The following is a 22,155-nucleotide window of genomic DNA, read 5'->3' as shown; positions in this document are numbered from 1 at the left end:
AAAGGAAACAAGTGCTACCACTTTACTACCACCTTTTTATTTTACTATTTTAGCTTACATACACAGCCTCCCATGCCTTGCATTTACTTACCTGTATGAATTAACATCTGCAAACATTCTATGGAGTTGTGATAAGCTGCTTCATGAATTGGCATCCATCCCCTGTTATCAGCAACATCCACACTTCGACCTTTTTTGAGCAGTTTCCTTAAAATTTTAACATTGCCTTCTCTGGCAGCAATTCCAACTGCAGAGCATGTACTTGAGTAAGCCTCTGTAAAATCCATTCTTTTGGTTAGTCTATAAAACAAAGCCGAAAGACAGTACTAGTCAATAAAACAACACTGATATCACATCACAGTGGGCCTATCTAACATCTCATATGAGAAATTGTCATGCCACACACAACCTCTGCTATAGCCCAACCACATGTCTCTCATGCCAGTTCCTAGCAATATTATTTAAAATATCAAGGCAGTTTCTACTGTTCAACCTTTCCCCATCTGGAAATTTCTGTCAGATCTTTCCCATGGACTACTTATTCACAACACACCAAAATGCAGAGACTCTAGTATTAACCACCATTTGTGAATCCCATTTTACTACCCCCATAGATGTCAGTATATGACTCTTATAAACTATTAGCATATGTTGGACTGAGATTCAGGATTCTCAGAGAAACAGCTATCTTCTAAGACATAACCTTCACAGTACTATTCCCATCCCACTTCTGATTTTTCCTAATGGTCCTTCTGGGAGGACGATTGTCAGAAAATGCCAATATATCTAGCCCAATACTTCCTAAAGCCATATGCTAAGTAATTTATCCAAAAAGTTTAGAAGGAGGTTAAAAACAAGCATAAAATAGTTCCAATAAACTTATGCATGGTCACTTTAAAATAAAACTGTGACAGTAGAAGTTGATTCTACACTATGCCAAACAGCTAATGTCAGCTATGAATTAATCTAGTGGAATCGAAAGGACCATTGCAGTAAGTGAAGATATTAGCAGACATGCAATTGCTCAATTAGCAGTTATTTCTTAAGCACCAGCTAAATAAATAGCAATGAGGACTATACACTCACAGAGATCCTATCTCAAATTGTTTACAAACTCATAGGCATGATAAATATATGTGGTCCAACACAGATAATGTAAAGTTTCATAAAAGTAGAACAGATTGAAAGCCATATACATTAAAGAATCTATGTCCACTTGGTGAGAGAAGTGAGCTGTGCCATATTAAACAGGGAAGATTTCAAAATGAGACAACAGGCAGAAGAGCGTTCCCAGACAGAGTTGGAAAATCATAAACAAAAAAGGAGGTGCATAGCCAAGGGAAGGAGAAAAAGAGTAAGACAAGCATGTCACTTTGGAAGAAGGACTACACAGACAGACAACAGTAGAAAAATAAGATTACACAGGTAGCTTAAGGCTAAACTGGAGGCTACCGAATGCTAACCTACACTTCCCTGAACCACACTAATGTTTTGACAAAATAATTACATGTAAAAGAAAACAAATAACACACTGATAATTTATACATGTGTTCATTTAAATAAAAGAAACCGTGTTTCTATCCTGAAAACACATACACAAAGATTCAACTTTAAAAATATTTAAACAGCATTTGAGTAAAAATAGGTAGGTATGAATCTCTGTCCAACAGTGTTAATGAATTCAGGGTAAAATATCATAACCTGAAAAAAATAACCTAGTAGTATCTCTGAACGTCTTAAAGGAAAGATGAGTCCAGGAAAAATCTGCTGGAAGAGCAGCAGCCTTCCTTTCCATCTCTAATGGCAGCTAGTTGACATGAGCTGTTTATAAGACACATCCTTTTGTAACACCTACCTATGCTCTAGTGATTCCAAAACATTTTTATATAACTAAAGAAATTTGCATATAGAATATTTATGCTACAATTTTCTTATATTTTTTAAAGATTCTGTAGGAATATTTACTAGCAAAAAGTGTCATAACACATGCAACTTACTCCAAATGCTTTAAATTTTGGTAACTAATCATGACAAGCTCACTAATGACAATGAATATGTATAATAACTACACTTTTATAAACTTTTATGTGTATCTGAATTTTTCCAAATGATGGAGGTATGTAAGAAAAATGACAGCCAAGAGGTTAAGAAAAATAACTATGCCAGGCATTGTTAAGCCACCACTCAGAAAAACTATGAAAAGGCTACATTATTCTTAAATTGGCCTTTCTGATGACTATTTTTCAAGAAATACTCTCTAACCCGGGGTGTGCTAGTATTCTCTAATAATGCTAACAATCGGAAACAGAAATCCTCAAAAAAGGGCAGTCATTAAGGTTTCTTCTGTTCTTACACCCCACCCCCCACCGACAGAGCCATGATGGTTCAAGTGAGGAATAACACTAACCAACAGACCCTAGTATTTCTTATGATGCTTGACCTCATGAAGAGATTCATGAAACATGTTTCTTTCCAGTAAAATGCACATCCAAGCCAGTTTTTCTACAGTCCAGTACTTGGCTCCTCAGCTTCTTTCAAAAGCCTGTGTATGAGTTTAATGTTAACAACCTTTGCCTGGAATATATGCCTTAAAAACCCCTGCAACTTGAGAGTTGTTTTGTTTCCCTACTCTTTAAGCCACTATAACAACATTTATGGCAACATTAGCCAATCAAAGACATAAAACAAAACTCATTTTGGTCTTTAGGGGACAGGATATGAGTGTGTGTGTATGTTTGTCACTTAATTTTCAATTTCTGAGCAATTTAAATACATAATATAATCTGAAGAATACAAAAAACCCAAAGGAAGACTAAGAAAAAAGATTTCCCAATAGTCACCTCTGAGTCTACAGATTTTTCTACTACTGCTTTTTAACTAAAATTTAAGATGCCCTACCATAGTTCTGCAAGAATAAAGCTACCTGGAAGGGGAGGGAATGGAAAAACAAAACAAAAACAAAAACTTCAAAGAGCTAAGAAGGAAATCCGGGAGAAACAGTACACTTGAATCTAAACGTAAAGACCCTCCTCAACAATCCATGCTAGTGCCCAGTAAAGAATACACACCATCCTCCAAGTTTCCCATTGACAAACAAAACAGTACCCATTGATCTGAGAAAGGGAAACTAACTACTCAGCATTATAAAGCCAATTGTGGAGTTTAAGTAATGCTCTTCTCTGAGATACAAAAAACATTAATTATGAACACGGCTCTTCTTAGCAGTTTAAATACACGAAAGCAGCTTCCACTAGAATCTAGTTGCTCTTTCTCAGACATAAAACTACTGCTGTTAAAATTTCTGCTTCTATTTGAAAGGCAAAAGGACAGAGGATTTGTTAAGGTCATATACGGATTGCACTTCCGGGTTCGGTTACTCTGGCAGCAGTTATACATGGGCAGCTAGCCAATTTTCAAATCACAACAAAATGCCTACGTGCCAACTGCGGTGCCGGTACATGTGTCCTATAAGACAGCACCAGCCAGCAGCACCGCCTTTCTCCTTTTCCCCCCACTCTTTCCTGGAAAAAACAGGGGACAGGAAGCTGCTCCAATGTCATCGTCACTGAAGACTTGTGGGTAATGTAGTTCCCCCCACCCCGCCACGCCCCGCCCCCGCCCCTCTACTTTGCGAGGCTGCAAAAAGATCTGTGGGTCCACAGAACCGGAGACCTCAACCCCAATGTGCTTTGCGCCCCACATGAGGTGTGGCCAGCGCGCCTGCGCTGTCTGGAGCAGCCGGTTACTAGCGTCAGCAGTAGTCCTGTTCTGACGCCGCCGGGTTACCGGCAGGGGTCCAGGAAGATGTGGGTGTTTGGCTATGGGTCCCTCATCTGGAAGGTGGACTTCCCCTACCAGGACAAGCTAGTTGGTTACATCACAAACTACAGCCGGCGCTTCTGGCAAGGCAGTACTGACCACCGTGGGGTTCCCGGCAAGGTAAGGAGGCAGCGCCATATGCCCGCTACCAGGCAGAGCACTAGAAAGGGACAACGCTCTCAGCAACCTCCTGGGCCACCTGCCCTCTCCTGTCCAGAACATGGACACCCTGAGGTTGCTTCAGAACCCCGCGGTTAGTTTCTTAGGCAGAAGGCACAGGCATACGCACATAAGCTCGCACAAGGCTGAAGTGGCTGTGCATCGCCCTTTTCTTGGCAACCTGTCTCAAAAATTAAAGATTAATGTTACTGTCGCCACATAATCAATGTGTAAATTTGTTGATATGCCTGCATTATGCCAGGTTTTTACTGGTTTAAATTTACGTGTGCCTTTAAGTTTCTAGAGCTTATCTTTCCAATGTTTTAAAGACACCTAAGATCATAAAAGAACTAATTTTCAAGGTTATTTCCGATTTTTGTTCCCACAGTAATTATCTTGAGTGGGAGGTTTGCAGTTTGTTATGAATAATATAATGCAAAATCTACTAATGGTTTCTTCTCCATAGTTCTCTTGGATTATTAATGTGAAATACAAATCGTTTGATCTATTTTTCATTCACCTCAGTATGGGTTCAGAGAATTAGAAGCAGCTCACTGCTTATCAAACCAACTTTGCATTGGCTGTAAAATAACTAATCTGTGAAAAAATAAAAACAAATATGAAATAACTAGTAACTTGTTTGGTTAACTTCTAACCTTTGGAGAACTACATTTTTAATGTTTCTATGATCTCTAAAATACTCTTAAAATTCACCTACCATGCTGGTACAAGTGTGTAATCCCAAAGAGGATCACAAGTTTAAGACCTGTATATACCTCAAACTCAGAAATTAAAAAGGAGCAGAGGCTATAGCTTAGTAGTAGAGCCCTTGCCTAGCAAGTATGAGGCCTTGAGTTCAATTCCCAGGACCATTTTAAAAACTACTCTAAAGCTCAATATTCTGAAATGCAGAAAGTCAGTTTTCATAAGACATTCTTGGGAGGGGAAAGATCAAGGTTCTGAAATAGTTTGTACCTACCCAAAAGACCTGGGCTTTAAATCATAAAAAGCATCTGAGTTAGATCACCCTAACTCGAGTTTGTCAATTAAGAATTAAGGTAGACTTTCCTGGCCTAATGGAACCCAGACAGAGGGACAAATGTTTATTTACAAGCCAACATAAACACCATAACCAAAGAATTTCCAAGACTATTATAAAACAATGTTCAAGACATTAAAGAATTAAACCAAAAAAAATGCCTTTGGGGTATCAATTTTGATATATATAAACTTTAGGTAGGTTTTCATTTTAATGACCAAGCATTAAGCAGGCATATGTGTGTTTATGAATGCATATTTTACTACCTAGGTTTAACCAAAATATATGTGTCTTATAAAACTGTTAACAAACTGTCTAATCAATACATTAGTTCTTTAAAAGTCCATGCTTTTATGCTCTATGTATCACTTTAAAAAGTAAGGCTACAAGTCAGGCGTGATGGTGCATGCCTTTAATTCCAGCACTTGGGAGACAGAGGCAAGTGGATCTCTGTGAGTTCGAGACCAGCCTGGTCTACATAGTGAGACCCTGGTCTTGGGGGGTATCCATCAGTCTTTAAAAGGAGAAGATACATTTTTAATAAATAAGGCCAGTGGCGTGGCTCATTAAAGGACAGAACTGACCTCCACATACAAGCTGTGGTACGGTGCACACACATAAGTAAATAGAAACAGGAGAAGAGACCTATAAAAGCCACTGTTTCTTTGTGCTTAAACTTACTGAGACTTAAGAAAGGAAACCTAGGGCAGCAAGCTGCACTGGCTAACAGTTTTACACCTTTCATTAAAAGAAAAAGATCCATCCAGAAAATCAAAGGAAATATTTAGTGTAGTATTGTATTAAAGAACTAGACAAAACATAACTGACTTGACACTTATCTAAATGTTAACCACCTGGACAAGAATACAAACAGTGACAGGACTATTCAGCAACTACTCAGGACATAAGCTATGTCTTACAGCAGTCCATACCAGTCAGGTAGTTATAAGAAGATGGATACACAGATGTAAGGTTTACTTCCACATAATACAGCAGAGAAAATAGTAAGTATGTTAGATTTCTTCCCAAGTTTTTGCTTGTTTTTAGAGACAGTCTCACTCCATATTCCTGGTTGGCCTAGAAGTCACTATATAAAACTGACTTCAAACTCAAAAGAGATTTAACTTCCTCTGCCTCTCATCGAGTACTGGGATTAAAGACCTGTGCCACCATATATGGTTCCTAAATTTACTCAAGTATGTATTTACTACAAAACTGATTGTTTCTCAACAAAGTAAAGATTTGACTTAAGGAGATTTTCTCCAAAATATAACTGCAAAACTGGAAGCTTGTTTTGTTTTGTTTTGTTTGATACAGGCTCTTTGAATTTGTGACCATATCCTGAGACTCCTGCCTCCACTTCCCAAATCCTCTGAGTATCGGTGTATACCACCACACCTGGCAAAGGAATCATTTTAAGAATATTGTGAACATTTACTAAATCCTTATCACCAAATAAAAACACCAATTGTGATTTATTAATAAAACATCTTCATATTTAGCTTGAAAGAACTCTCCTTAGCCACATATGGTGATGCACAGTTGTAATCACTAACCTGAGAAGGCTGAGGCAAGAGGATTGCTAATTTGGGGCTAGCCTGAGTGACAAAGCAAGATCCTGTCTTGTCTCAAAAATGAAGCAGGAAAGGTGGGGGCAACCTGAGGCTCAGTTAATGCAAATCCCTAATGCCACATAAACTGGGGTATGGGAGAACCTCACTTCTGTATTCAAGAGATAGAAGCAGAAAGATCTGAAGTTAGTTCTATGTTGTCCTCAGCTACATAGGGAATACCAAGCTAGACTGGGCTACACAAGATCCTGTCTTAAAAAAATAAAGTAAGAAAAGACCCCTTTCGGGAAACCCACAGAGATAGCTGACCCAAGCTTATGGGAGTTCACAGACTCTGGACTGACAAGTAGGGAACCTGCATAGGACCAAACTAGGCCCTCTTGAAAGTAGGTAACAGTTCTGTGGCTTGGGCAGTCTATGGGGTCACTGGCAATGGGACCTGGATTTATTCCTAGTGCATGAGCTGGCTTTTTGGAGCCCAGTCTCTAGGGAAGGATGCCTTGTTCAACCTCAACTTGATATGACAGACTTTGTTGACTCCCCATGAGAGCCTTACCCTTTCTGAGGAGTGGATGGGAGGTTAGATGGGGGGAGTAAGAGGAAGTGAGGGAAGGGGAACTATGGTTGGTATGTAAAATGAATAAAACTTTTAAATAAAAAAGACCCCTTCAGTTTCATTGCTCCCTTATCAAAGAAAGCATTTACAAACATAAACCATTTTTCAAAAATGTTCAAAGAGGTACTGTCTGTAGAGTTGTAGATAAAGAGTTCTAAGTAATTGTCAGTACAACTTGAAGGGAAAGGTGGAAAGGAATGGGGTTTGCAAAGCACTTTTGGTTTTATTACGTAGAGTATCAAAGTCTTGAAATTTTTAAAGCCACAAAGCTATTCTTGGCTCTCATCAGTGGAATAAGAGGAAGCAAAATCAGAGGTAGGCAGAGAAGTCTCTAAGGAGACGACTAAATGATAGAAAAGTACCAAACTCTGGTGAAGAGATGGCTCTGAGGTTAAGATCTCATAGTGTTCTTGCAGAGAACCCAAGCCCATTACCAGCACCTACAATGGGTAGCATACAACTGCCTGTATGTAACTCCAGCCCCTAGATGGATCTGATGCCTTCTTCTGGCCTCACAGGCATACCCCCAAACACAGAAACAGACATATAGGTTTTCAAAATATTTACCTATTTTTAGTAGGGAGTAGTGTACATACACATACTTTTAGAAGAGAAAACTATCAAGAACTGGATGGGTTGGGCAGAAGGGGGGTTCTGCTGGAATGCAGCACTTGTCACACTGACTAGAGGCATTTCTCATTCTGCGCTCCATTTCTTCCTCCTACCACTGTAATTACTGTACATTTTACCAATCTGATATTCCCAGACTACTCCTTCCATCATGTCAATCATCTGCTATCCAAGTGTTACAGGTTTCAGTTTCTAATTTCTCCCACATTTCAGTGGCTTTTTGTTCCCACTATTCCATTAACTCCAATCCTGCCTTTTTTTTTAAGCCCAAGGCCCAAGATAGGCATGTACCTACTTCTGCTACCACTATGAGCTCTCCATTCCCTAAACTCTACTCTCTGACTTTACAAATCTTGCTCTACGCTATCTCCAGTCATCTTTCTGAATCATCTCTCTTACATGGGACGCCACAAGCAGCAGTGGGAACACAGACAAAAAGATCACCAGGAATTCAAGGCAAGCCTGGCTATATAATGAGTTCTAGGCCAGCCTGGGCCACAGACTGAAACCATCTCAAAAGAATAATTCATTAATTAAAGTTTAGTTAGTTAAAATGCACTTAGGATGGTACAGTCCTGCCAGACAGTCTGTCTCATGTAAGGATGGTTAAAAGAAAGTAGACCAATTCTAAGCCAGGCATGTTTGTGCAGACCAATAACCCTAGCACTTCACAGGAAGAAACAGGAGAATTAGGAGCTCAAACTAAGCCTTAGCTACATAGCAAGTTTGAGGCTACTCTGGCCACTGTGAGCATAGATGGATGGATGGATGGATGGATGGATGGATGGATGGATGGATGGATGGATGGAATGTCAATTCTAGTATTACCCTCTCAATGAGTCGGTGTGACATTCATCTATAAAGGTATAAAAAAAAAACCTTGAAGAACCCTTTAGCATAAATGCAAAGGTAAAGGTACCTCACAGCTACAAGTGAAAACTCACTCATACTTGAGACCCAAGTATAGCCTCATAGTGGTTCTGAAAGCATGAACCACTAGTTTCACTAGGCAAGCTATTACAAATACCTATTATGAAACTCCAAATCTACAGCATCTAATCTAGTAGCAGTGTGGTCCAGCAATGTTTTAATTCATTCCCTAAGTAAAGTGCTTCTTACAACAGATATAGGAAAACTTTATTCTATGGCAACTTGCTAATGTTTAGTTATTTAATGAAATTTAATTGAGAAAAAATCTTTTCTACCTTTTTCAAAACAGCCTGGAAGAGTTGTGACTCTTGTTGAAGATCCCGGGGTATGGTATACTTATTTTTTTTTCACATAATCTTAAGTAAAAATGTTGCTTTCTGTGTTTTAATAATCAGTGAAATTTAATTGGTCATCACAGGAAAAATTGAATTAAACTAAGTCTAAAACTCTCTTCTGTATTTGCTTTTGGTTTTTTGTTTGGTTTTGAGGGATTTTGTTTGTTTGTCCTGTTTTGTTTTTTGATTTTGTTTTTCCTTATTTATTTATTTGGTTTTTTGTTTGTTTGTTTGTTTTAGTGTTTGTAGGAAATGAGTGCAGAGGGAAAGTTACAATCAGAACACAGTAACAACAAAATACAACCAAGTAATATGTAATCTCCCTTTTACAACTTTTCTAAGTAAATGGTGACTAAGAATTTTGTGATCCTCTTCTATATTAATGGGGACAGGCTCCCCACAGCCAGATTATGACTAACAATTAAATAGAATCCTTATAGCTCTGTTGAAATTTGCGTAGAATCTAGTATTTTCAGCAAAAAAAAAACTTAAAAATTTCTTACTGGTTTTATAAACAGCACTAAAAACTTTAGTGGGCAGTGCCCAGTTTCTTTAAACTTTAAACTTGGAAAAAAAATTGTATAAAACAAAACTCAAGCAGGAATGCCAGGATCACAAGTTCAAGGCTAGCCTTGTTCAAAAAGCTAGTCCTTATGATACTGAAAAGAAAAAGAAAAAGGAAAACTGTTAGTAGCATTAGTTATAGTGGGGATTACAAAATGCTTCCAGAGATTTATAGTGAGAGAGGCATCTGAAAGTACCTTATCCTCAAGCCAGTAACTCTAAAACTCCTAGACAACAAATGGCACTTTCCTTCCACACAATTTCTTAATAATGACCAGCATTAGTTTAAAACTAGGAACCTAATATAAAAATTTCACAGAAGAGACCTATTATTCTGCACTTGATACAAATCCTTATTCAGAATAAAGGTTTTAAATGATGTTTTCTTTAATTGTTATTGTCTATCCCCTTTGAGGCGCTTGGAAACAAAACTGCATTGACTTCTAAGACTGCAAAATATACTAGGTCATAATATAGTTTCACCTACTTTGATAGCATTATAAATACAAAACAGTACTTTCTTTTCATTTTTCAACAGGGCAGTGTATGGGGTGTTGCTTACAAACTACCAGTAGGAAAAGAAGAGGAAGTAAAAACATACCTTGACTTCAGAGAGAAAGGAGGCTACAGAACTACAACAGTCATTTTTTATCCAAAAGATCCCACAAGAAAACCATTCAGTGTTTTGCTCTACATTGGAACATGTGACAATCCTAACTATCTGGGTCCTGCACCTCTGGAAGACATAGCTGAACAAATTTTTAATGCAGCTGGTCCAAGTGGAAGAAACACAGAATATCTTTTTGAACTTGCAGATTCTATTAGGAAACTTGTGCCAGAAGATGCTGACGAACATCTCTTCTCTTTGGAAAAATTAGTAAAGGAACGTTTAGAAGGAAAGTAGAACTTCAGTAGCACATAGTCACCATCTCCTCCAAACAGACAAAGGGACATTCTTACTTGAAGATCTTAGTATTTAATGTTGTAATTGGAATATCATCTAAATTTGTTGTTTATTACAAGTGCCCTAAAACATATTCAGAAGATTTGCATACAGAAAAAGAAAGCTGAAGTTATACAACTGATTTCCTAACTAAATGACATATGAACATTTGTTCATTAGAAATACAGGTCTCAATTCACTTCACTTTTATCGGAGGAACCATGGTTTATAGTATATACGCTTAAAATAATGTTATTAGAAATATATGGTAATAGATACCCGATTGTTTATTTCCTTGTAATTTTGGATTAAATGAAAGTCAAATTTAGGCCAAAAGAAATTGGGTTTGTTAATATAAAATTTTCCTTGGAATTACAATGTGCTATATTCTCCTTCTGGAGAAAAGGGCATTTTATTAAAAAGAAAAACTTTAGCATAGATTATATAAATCACACCGCTAATGATAATGTCATTTACTTTGTATTTATCTCATAATGAAACTGGAAAAAAAAAAGGTTTTCTGATAATTACCAGTTGGTAGAAACATAATGAAAATGGTGTTTGATTTTACAATGGTAATTTCTCAAAGAAGTGTCATTTCCTAACTATATTATGTATGCTTTTTTTTTCTTTCTTACATCTTGTCACATAAATAACTATGTGGCTACTTAATAAGGAAGCTAATTCTTAAATTATTGACTTATAAAATTAGCCTTGACAGATAATTAGGTGACTTCTTTAATATAAATCTCTCTAGAATCAACACAGAAAGACTTTCAGTTTCATGTGAAGTCTCATAAGAGAACTCATCAGATATCCAGTGTGGTGGCTCACACCTATTATCCCAGCACTTTGGGGGTTAAAAAAGACTACTCTGAGTTCAAGGCAAGTTTAGATTTCAGAGTTAGACCATGTCTCAAAAGAATAAGCCAGCTGAGCCATACTCCTGGAATCCAGTTGGTGAGATGAGGGGGATGAGCAAAGCAGTCAAGACCATGCTGGAGAAACCTACAAAACAGGTGACCTGACCTAGTGAGAGCACACGGACCCCAATCGTAAAGCTGGGGAACCAGCATTGAACCTAAGCAAGCCCTCTGAATGTGGGTGCCGGCTAGGAGGTCTGGGCAGTCTATGGGACCACTAACAGTAGAGCCAGTATTTATCCCTAGTGCACAAATGGACTTTGGGGAGTCCATTCCCTATGGAGGGATACTATTTCAGGCCAGATACAAGGAGGAGGGCCTAGGCCCTCCCCCCCAAATGATGTGACAGACTTTGATTATCCCCCATGGAAGGCCTCACTCTCCTTGGGAGTGGGTGGGGGGTCAGTTGGGGGTATGGGAGGGTGGGAGGGTGAGGGAATGGGGAACTGATATGTAAAATAAGATTGTTTCTTAATAAAAAATTATAATAATAATAAAAAAGAATAAGCAAGGCACAATGGCTCACACCTATAGCCAATAACCAAATACTCTGGAAGCTTAAATAGGATGATCCACAAGAGTTCAAGGTTAACCTGGGCTACAGAGTGAGACCTTGTCTCAAAAAGAGCAAACAAAATTTCTCAACTAGTATTTCATACAAAAGCCGGGCGGTGGTGGCACACGCCTTTAATCCCAGCACTCGGGAGGCAGAGGCAGGCAGATCTCTGTGAGTTCGAGGCCAGGCTGGACCGACAGCCTCCAAAACAATACAGAGAAACCCTGTCTCGTAAAACAAAACAAAACAAAAAAAAATTTTTCACACAAAAAAATAGTAGAAAGTTGTTACCCCTTATCAGATATTTAACTATTTTAAGTGTTTTTCTAATATTTTAAATTTTTGGTGTTCTAGGCAGCATTTCATGTACTGGGTACAGTAGAAGGTTACTAGCATTTATTAATATCTAATAACGTGGTATGCAGTTTACATAGGGAAACATTCTCAGTTTTTAAGAACTGCTCTAAGACTGTTTCTATAATCATTTGCATTCACTTGCAAATTTAACAAATGCAGAAATCTAGGTCTCTCTAAATCACAAATACTACAGTGTATTTAAAAATACAGAACCTAGCTTTTTCACTACCCAGAATCTTTTCCCCAGGAAATGTGTTTATATAAAGATGCAAAGTTAATCCAGACAGCTCGGTATCTGTTCCCACCAATGACAAGATTGACCAGCTTCAGCCCAAAATCACAGGTCAATTCAATTACCATTTTACAAACACATCAATTAGATTACAAAATACCAAGAGTAATTAACTCTGGAATTTCTGCTTGTGCCTTTCTAGGCTTTCAGTTAGAAGTTAAGCTAAGCCAAGCAGTGGTGGCACACACTTTCAATCTTGGGGAGGTGGGGAGAAGACACTGATCTGAGTTTGGCCAGCCTAGTCTACAGAGTGAGTTCCAGGACAGCCAGAGAGCTACACAGAGAAACCCTGTTGGGGGTGGAGGGTTGGGAGTTGGGGGGAGAGTTAAACTAGAAAATACATTAACATATGTGGTATTATCATCAGCATCATGAATATTTACAGGAAGGCCAGGTCCTAAAAAGGCCAGGAAAGGAATTCATTGTCATCAGGCGGGGTAGAAAACTTAACGAAATGAAGAAATTAAACAGCACTAAAAGCAGAAGGTGGAGTTTGAAGTCTTCAACATAAAAACCTCTGGTTTTTTAGTAGAACAAGTCTCTGTTTACAGCTCTCAGATCCCAATTTAAAAATGTTCTGCTTCATTCTGCTCTGATTACATACACAGAATCAGGCCCTTGTGCCTTGTGGTAGAAATAACAGCTAGACATTAACAAAAGTGTGAGCATAAACATTACACTTAGAAAAGAAACTATTCTGTCAGACTTACTTTGGCTTTGCTTTTGGGGCATGGTTTTGTGTCTGGTTGGGCTGAACTGAAATTCAATACTATCTCAGCCTTGGGTCTGTTGGGGTTGTGGTTTATGCCACCTTGTCTAGACTAAAGACTTGGGAGTTGGGAGGTAGGGGGGAATGTGTGTGTGTAAGAGAGAGTGATTGATGTATGTGGGGATAATATGCTTGCGATAGCATTCACTGGCCAGACGACAACTTCATGAAGTTTTTCTTCTTCCACACTTACATGGGAGATGAAACTCATGTTGTCAGGCTTTCACGGTAGGCACTTTTCCTTATTTAGCCACCTAGATGGCCCTTGAGTGGATTTCTAAAAATTTGATCTTTCTATTCTTTTGTTTTTGATTGTTTTGTCTATTTGGCTGGTTTTTTGTTTGTTTGTTTGTTTTGTGTTTTATTTTCTTTGGATGTTTTTGAGACAGCGCCTTCTGATGTAGCTGTGGTTGTCCTGGAACTCACTCTGTAGACAAGGCTGGCCTCAAAGTCACAGAAACCCACCTAACTCTGTCTCCCAGGTATTGGGATTAAAGGTGTGCACCACCAGGCCTGGCCTAGATCTTTCTTCTACTCTTATTCTATTCCACTAGTGTTGCTTTTTTCAGTCTCAAACAAAATATTCACTTGTCAACTGACTAAGTACCATCTTCCATATTGAAAAAGTTATTTAGAGAAACAGGCAGTGATGATTTTCAATTCTATTTGATTAATTGATCTATTTTATTAAAAATTCTTTCAAGATCAGTACCCATCCCAAGTATACACACGGACTTTGGACTCCTACAGAACAATGTGAGGTGCACTCTCACCCTGAACTCTTGGGAAAGGGTCTAGGCCCTGCCCTATATGAAATGACACACTATGGACACCCCCATGGAGGGCCTCACCCTCCCTAGAGAAAGGAGGGGATAAGGGGGGGGAGGGCACGGGAGGAAGGGAGGGAATGGGAGAGGGACCTGGAACTGACTTGTGAAGCAACCTTGATTCTTATCTAAATTTAAACTGGAAAATAAAATTTAAAAAAAATAAAAATAAAAATAAATTCTTTCAAAGTTTGACAGCTACCAATATACATTTTTATCTTGAAAAAGGAAAAATAAGTAATTTCTTAATAAAGTACCTGACATGCATATTAAATATCTTCATGAAGTGTCTAGTGAATTTTAATGTTTATTACAGTATTCTAGGATGCTTAATGAATATTACCTATTCTTAATAAATATTACAACTGTACTTTATAACACATATTCCAAGCAACATAAATTTGATATAAGATTCATGATTACAAACATACCTGGAGTTTGAGAACCATTTTTGATCTGTCAGATATTTTTTTCAGCATTTTCCCAGTCAATATTTCTTTCTGTTGGCATTAAATTTCTCTTTTCTGTGGTATATCTTTTTAAAATTGTATCTTAGGAGAATACTCTCTCAGTAAGCAAATGACATCTCTACCCACTCAGCAGCTGTATCAATGTAAGCATCATATTGCTATAATGTACCATTGATTCTTCCAAGTCAGCTATGATGAGCATGTTTTTAATTCCCTTTTACCACAGCTGATACAAATGGTGGTGCATGCCTATATCCTCAGCATTTGAAAGGCTTAGGCCTTTCATGAATTCAAGGTTATCCTGGCAACACAGTGTAACCCTGACAAAAAAAAGGGGGAAAGGGATATTAAATATACCTATCAATCAAATATTCACACTCTACTTCTTGTTCCCACAAAATTACTCACTATATTTTCTACTGATCTGTCCTTTAGCAATTCATTTTTATGCAGTCCTAAAACTTTGAACCCACATGTGACTTGAATAACAATGTCCCCAAAGATTCATGTTTGAATACTTGGTCTCCAGTTGATAGCTGTTTGGAAGCACTAGCAGGTGTGCCCTTGGCAGAGGAAGAATGTCACTAGGAGCAGGCTTTAAGGATTCAAAAAACTCTTGCCATTTTGAGTTAGCTCTCTCTACTTCCTGTGTGTGGGTCAAGATGTGAGCTCTCAGCTGTTCTGTTTCCATGCCTTTGCACCACCATCATAGACTCTAACCCTCTGAAACTATAACCCCAATTAAACCCTTTATTTTGTAGCTTGCCTTGGTCATGGTTTGTCACAGCAAAAGAAAAGTAAGTAATACACCAGTCTATACACATATTAAGAAGTTGAAGACTTTTTTTATTCTTTTAGCTAATGTCAAACACTTTAAATCTTCTAAAAGTACTAAAATTATTTTTTGTATATCAGATTTATAAATAAAAATTGTCTAACTTCAAATTTCAGCATTTTGTCAATAAGATTCACTTTCATCTTTCTAAAACATTACACTAAGCATCACTTTCTGTTTTTTAATTTATATTGCACTTCCTCTTATAAATGGTTTTCCTACACACTCTTACTGAAAAGTCCACCACTTAATCCTATAGTTTCTTATTAAAACTTTTTTCTCCTTCACAAAAATGTTTTAAATATATGATATTCTACTTCTTTAACAACTCACCTTAATCTCCAAACCAACTTTGCTGTAATGTTCCAATCATTTTAAGTCTCAAATCTCCAATGACCACTACCTGATTCAACTCAAAGATTTAATTCCTTCGCCCACCAGGAAGCACCAGACACTAGAGGCCAAGTATAAACAGTAGTACATCAAGATATACTTAGTACCAGCACCTCAGGTTCCTTCAGAAGTAAACTGATCCCAAGAATGCATATGCATTAATTAAATAAATTTAACCTTGGGTCAGGAGGCTGAGGGAGCACCTAGTTGACAGAAAGTCACCATAGAGCATCAGAGGACAGCTGGAAGAGATAGAGAAGTGAACTGGAAGTAGAGAGGGATTTTGAGTGGCAGAGCTTTTTACTGGTTTGGTGGAGTGGAAGGAGGGTCTTTCAGAGATACAAACAAGGAGAAAAGATTAGCTACTCGCTATTCAAGCTCTCTGAGCTAACAGATTTTCACTCCAGCCTTTGAATCTGGAGCCTTATTTGTAAATAAAAGGATAAAGATTTAGTTCAAACTACCTTTAAGTGACAGGCACAGAGCCAGTGCCTGCAGGAACAGAATTCATGTCATGCTGCATCCTAAGCAGCTGGGCCACTAACAGAGAGGCAGGCCCATAACTACAGAGTCTCAATTGCTGGCTGAAATAGCAGTAGATTAAGGCACAGTCATTGTGCTGAAGATAAAACAACAGAAGCCTAAAAGGCATAGTTACATAAAACATTATTAATTTTATTTTACTAATAAAAAGTATGGTTATATATAATAGGTACAAAGTAATATCAATATTTATGAATAAATGGAATCAACAAATTAATGTATTTATCATCTCTATAGGAAATCTGAAATTTACTCTTAGCCAACTGTGAGAATTCATGTAGATGATCCCAGAAGGTTAAACTGGAGGATTGAGAGTTCAAGACCAGAATGCACCACATATTAACCCTGTCTCAAAAAAAAAAAAAAAACCAAAAAACAAAAAACAAAAACAAGAATTCACTTTTGTGGAAATATGGAACTGTATACAATATATGTCATTTCCCCATTCTTCCTACTTCTGACACATCCTCTGGAAACCACTATGATAGTCTCTGCCTCCTAGAACTGGCTTGCTTTTGATTCCACATGTGAAAACTTGTGACATCTTTCTGTGCCTAGTTACTTTAACATAATGACTTCCAGTTTCATCCATGTTGTCACATATTACAAAATTTTTTTCAAAGTCTGAATAGTATAGCATAGCAAATGAAATGCAAAAAAGAGAGAGAACCTGGGACTGAGCACTATCCTATAATCCCAACACTCATAAGTTAGAATCAGGAAGATCTCAAGTTCAAAGCCATGTCCAAATTAGACTGATACAAATCCAAATCCTTCCTGTTAGGTCCTAACAAATGCCAGGACTATTTTATTGACTTTCACCCTTTCTAACTCTTACCTACCTCTTGATCTGTATCTAATCCTTTTATAGTAAGTACTACCTACACACAGGCTGTTAGGTGAGTACGTGCACAACTTGCTCAATCTCCACCTAGAATTGTCATTGAACCCAATAAGTGCTGCTGCATTACAGCTTATTCCCTCATCTGCAGAGAAATGAACACTGCAAAATAAATGAGATTTTATCTAGGAACCCAAGAATCAGAAAATTAAATGGAATTTTATATTATGTATTATATACCATTCTGATGAGGAAAAGTTGAGAAAATACAAAATAAAGTAATAGCTGTGTTTTTTGTTTTTTGTTTTTTGTTTTTTTTTCCCAAAATAATCTCTAGGCTACTACATGGGATTCAAGACAATCTTCTACATATCCACATCCAAAACCCTCTTCAGCAATATGTTTTAAATGTCAGCTATCCCCCAGAGAAATGCATGTCTTAATGTACCCAGCTGGTAGCACTTTTTAGAAGGTTGTGAAGCTTTGCAGAGAAAACACAGTTGGCAGAAGTAGAGGACGTAACTGAGGGCAACAGTCCAGAGGTGGGTCCCTCAAGAGCCAGATAATTCCTGATCCCCAGGGATAAAACCAAGCTGTATACCAGCTTCAGCTGTTGGCTGAGGAGGGAATGACCCAATTTCCATGACTTCTCTGGCAAGATGGACCACACTCTCTGAACTAGGAATCAAAATAAATTCTTCCTCCTTTGAGCTGCTTTTGTTGGGCATTAGGTCACAGCAATGAGGGAAGCAAAGACAGAACAGGTCTGATATGATATGCCAGCACCAATGCAAGGGAAAACACGCCTTAAGGATAATTACAGACAGAGGGCTGGAGAGATGACTCTGGCTAAGAGCTTCCTGAGTTCAACACCCAGCGACCACATAGTGGCTCAATCATCTAAAATGGGATCTCAGTCCCTCCTCTGGCATAAAGGCAGACATGCAGATAGAGCACTCATATATAAACTAAATAAATAAATCTAAAAAAAAAAAAGAAGGTATCATTACAGATGCAACAGAGTCATTAAAACAAAGAAAGAATGCACTCGATCCTTGGAGTCTCCTGACCCAGGCAGGGACTGTGCGAAGCAGTCCTGTCCTGGCAGACCAAACCATCCAGAGTGTGCTAATACTGTAGTCTCAGACCCACCAGGAGAGGTGACTGTGAGACCTTCTCTGGCCCACCTTCTTCTCCCCCTCCTTGGAGTCTTCTGACCTGAGGACTTTGCGAAGGAGTCCTGTCGAAGCAGACCAAACCATCCAGAGTCTGCAGCCAACAGATACTGAGGAAATACAGAGAATCATCAGGTCATACTGTAAAACCTGTACTCCACAAAATTGGAAAATGTAAAGAAAATGAACAGTTTTCTGGGTAAGTACCACATACCAAAATTACATGAAGACAATTTAAATAGAAGCAATCAGCAAAAGTCTCCCAACCAAAAGAATCCCAGGGCCAGATGGTTTCAGCTCAGAATTCTACCAGAACTTCAAAGAAGAGCTAATACCTATACTCCTGAAATTGTTCCACACAATCGAAACAGAAGGAACATTGCCAAACTCTTTTTACAAAGCTACAATTACCCTGGTACCCAAACTACACAAAGATACAACTGTGGGGATCATAGACCCTGACCGGAAACCCACCGCTCCATCAGCCTGGGAGCAGGCAGCTGCAAGACAATGTTTACTGAAAACAATCCAATGCCATAAGCTCCTGATAAAGGCTCCCTCACTGAATCACCCTGACTTTGATCTTCCCCATAGCTAGCTACTCCCTGTTGTTCACGATTCTGGTGTCAGAAATTTAACCACCAGCCAGGAGGAAGGAGAAGTCTGTGTGAGAGGGCTGTTGGAGATTTATGTGTGTATGGATGGCAGAAGTTTTTCTGAAGGGAAGCGTTTTTCTTGGGAAGTTCTCCTAAGCCGATTTGGGGAGCATAAAGTTTTCTTAAACGCAACCGACTGGTCTCTGTGTCATCAATCTCAACCACCTCACCACATTCTTGGATACAGGCTGTGCAGGAAGCGCGGCATACAACTAAGATAGAGAATTACAGACAAGTCAATCTCCCTCATGAACATTGATGCAAAAATCTGGCGAACCAAATCCAACAACACATCAGAAAAGTCATACACCATAATCAAGTAGGCTTCATCCCATAAATGCAGGGATGGTTCAACATACGAAAACTCATCAGTGTAATTCACCATATAAACAAACGGTAAGAAAAAAATCCACATGTTTATCTCATTAGATGCTGAAAAGGCCTTTGACAAAATCCAACACCCCTTCATGACAAAGGTTGTGGGAACACCATACCTTGAGCAGAGACCCACTTCCCCTTCTGCCTGGGAGTAGGCAGCTGTAAGACAATGTTTACTAAAAACATGTTTACTAAAAGGGTACAATGCCCAGGGCAATAAGTTCCTGGAAAAGGCCTTCCCACGGAAACCGCCCTGACCTCGACCTTGTCCAAAGACTAACCGCACCTTCAAACCCACACACACATCCACCTCTGGTGTCAGAGCAGAACCAGCCAGGGTAGAGGAGAGAGCAGAAGCTTCTCTGGTGGGAGCCTTTCTTAGGAAGTTTTCTTGAACCTTTTTGGAGCCTGTTTAAAGTTTTCTTTATATCGTTGAACGAGTCTCTGTGTTGTCAATCCCCGACACCCTCCGCACGTTCTCGGACACAGGCCGAGAAGCAGACATGACAATTGGAGGTCCTACCGAGATAGTGAAAGCGAGGTAAGTGGACGGGGTTAAGAAACTATGGGGAATATTTCCGGGAAGCTAGTATCAACTAAAAAAGTTACTTAAAGAACATGGGACTGCAGTCAAGTCTAAAACCCTAGAAGTCTTTCTAAAATCCATCGAACGAGCCAGTCCATGGTTCATTACTGGGGGGAAGCTTAAATATTCCAGATTGGGAGGAGGTTCGCCGTGATCTTCATAGACTTTTACGAAAAGAGGGATCTGAGTCCTTGCCTTCTACGACATTCTCCTTATGGAGATTAGTGAGGGGAACACTTTTGACAGATAAGGTTCGTCACTGCCAGGTAGTTCAGGACACAAAAGAGGCTTTTTTAGAATTACAAGAGACTGAGACTCAAGCCTCCTTGAGTTCAGGGGCAGAGAGTGAGGAAGAGACCGTGACTGAAACTAGAGGCTCCATTGTTAGTGAGGATGAGGAGGAGTCTCTTAGTAACAACAAAAAAGCGGGTAGAAATCTCCGGGCGCGACCCAAAAAAGAAAGACTCCGGTCAGAATCGGTTATATCCTTCTCTATCAGACCTAGAAAATGGAAGTAGCTCAGACTCAGACTCGTCACAGTCTGAAAAGGAACGGTTACTTGCTGAGATCGCGGCCCTTAAAAAAGAACTAAAAAAGATTCGATTTAAGGAAAGACAGGACAGGGAGAGAAACCCTTCCCCATACTCTGAAAAAAGGGACTCCTCCTATGAGATAACCCAATCCTTCTCAGACCTGGAGGGAAGACCCAGAGGAGGGGTCCAATGCTGCCCGGTGGTGGCCCCAGTAATGGAAGTTCCAGATCCGAACAATTCTGGACAGGTCATTCGGCGTCATAACCCTTTAAATTTTAAGGATATAAAACAACCTAAAGAGGCAACTTTAAATTATGGAGCACAGGCTCCCTTTATACTTTCCTTAATGGAATCTTTTGCGTCTCTTAATTTGACACCTGGCGATTGGCAGCAGCTTTGCAGAGCAGCTCTGTCGAGGGGAGATTATTTGATTTGGAGAGGTGAGCTTCAGGAAAGATGAGCCAGACAGCCCAAAGAAATGCACAGGCCGGACAGCCCCAGAGAAATATGGAGATGCTTACCGGGAGTGGTCAATATGCCACCATTCAGCAACAAATGCAATATGACATCGCAGTCTATGCCCAAGTGGCAGCAGCGGCCCAAGGGGCTTGGAAAGCATTGCCTTCCAAGGAAGGAGGGGATCATCTGTCCAAAGTCCTTCAAGGACCCTCCGAACCTTTTCAAGACTTCGTAGACCGTCTCAGTCAGGTAGCAGAAAGAATATTTGGGGGCATCGGGCCTGCGATGCCAGTCATCAAGCAGATGGCATTTGAAAATGCAAATAAATATTGTAAGGAAGCCCTTCGCCCCTATCGCAGTAAAAGTCTAAATGACTATATCCGGATCTGTAGGGACATTGATGGGAACTTCATCCAGGGCCAAGTGTTAGCTGCTGCTATTCGGCCCCAAGTGGGGAAAGAAAGACCTACTCTGGGAGGGAGAAAAACATGTTTCAGCTGCGGTAGGGAGGGACACTTCCGTAGAGAGTGCCCTCAAAATAGTACTACCGGTCTCAAGAGACCTGGTTTATGCCCCGTTGTCGAAGGGGATATCATTGGGCCAATGACTGCTACTCTAAAACTGACCGGGAGGGAAATTTCCTTCCTGCTAATAATAATCAGGGAAACTGGAGGAAGGCCCCGCCCCAGGGCCACAAAACCAACTTGTATATGACCCCCTACATCTGGCAGTGGCAGTAACCACGTCTCCAAGCCAGCAGCTTTTGCTGGATGCCAACATAGACCAAGGAGATAGTCTGGAGCCATGCTTATGCCCGCCATCTTAGAAAATCTGCAGTATAAACAGCCACGGTTTTAATAGATCAGACACATGGTCAGAAAAACATAAAGATTTACAGTAAAGTCAGACTCAGATGAAGAAAAACCTCTAAAGGTTTACAGTGTGTTTAAAAATAT

The 22,155-nt window shown here is 39.3% G+C and overlaps 2 protein-coding genes across 4 annotated transcripts in view; one reads left to right on the top strand and one right to left on the bottom strand.

Annotated features, from left to right (window-relative positions):
• Positions 1-22,155, bottom strand: part of Asb3 (ankyrin repeat and SOCS box containing 3) — a 130,284-nt gene that overhangs the window by 97,465 nt on the left and 10,664 nt on the right. For 2 of the 3 annotated variants that reach the window (XM_040733210.1, XM_040733212.1), the window contains exon 2: positions 92-300. In XM_040733210.1, coding sequence (XP_040589144.1) covers positions 92-287 — 196 coding nt within the window. In that variant the 5' untranslated portion in view covers positions 288-300. Of the gene's footprint in view, positions 1-91; positions 301-3,436; positions 3,523-22,155 lie in introns of those variants that run through there. The other variant, XM_040733211.1, reaches the window with a different exon arrangement.
• Chac2 (ChaC glutathione specific gamma-glutamylcyclotransferase 2) lies at positions 3,606-11,214 on the top strand. Its single transcript, XM_005088065.4, has 3 exons — positions 3,606-3,939; positions 9,054-9,089; positions 10,202-11,214. The coding sequence occupies exons 1-3, from the start codon at positions 3,805-3,807 to the stop codon at positions 10,565-10,567; spliced, it is 537 nt and encodes a 178-aa protein (XP_005088122.1). The 5' UTR covers positions 3,606-3,804; the 3' UTR covers positions 10,568-11,214.

Source organism: Mesocricetus auratus, unplaced genomic scaffold (genome assembly GCF_017639785.1).
Source record: "Mesocricetus auratus isolate SY011 unplaced genomic scaffold, BCM_Maur_2.0 Super-Scaffold_100029, whole genome shotgun sequence".
NCBI lineage: Eukaryota > Metazoa > Chordata > Mammalia > Rodentia > Cricetidae > Mesocricetus > Mesocricetus auratus.
This window is presented reverse-complemented; position numbering and strand designations above follow the sequence as displayed.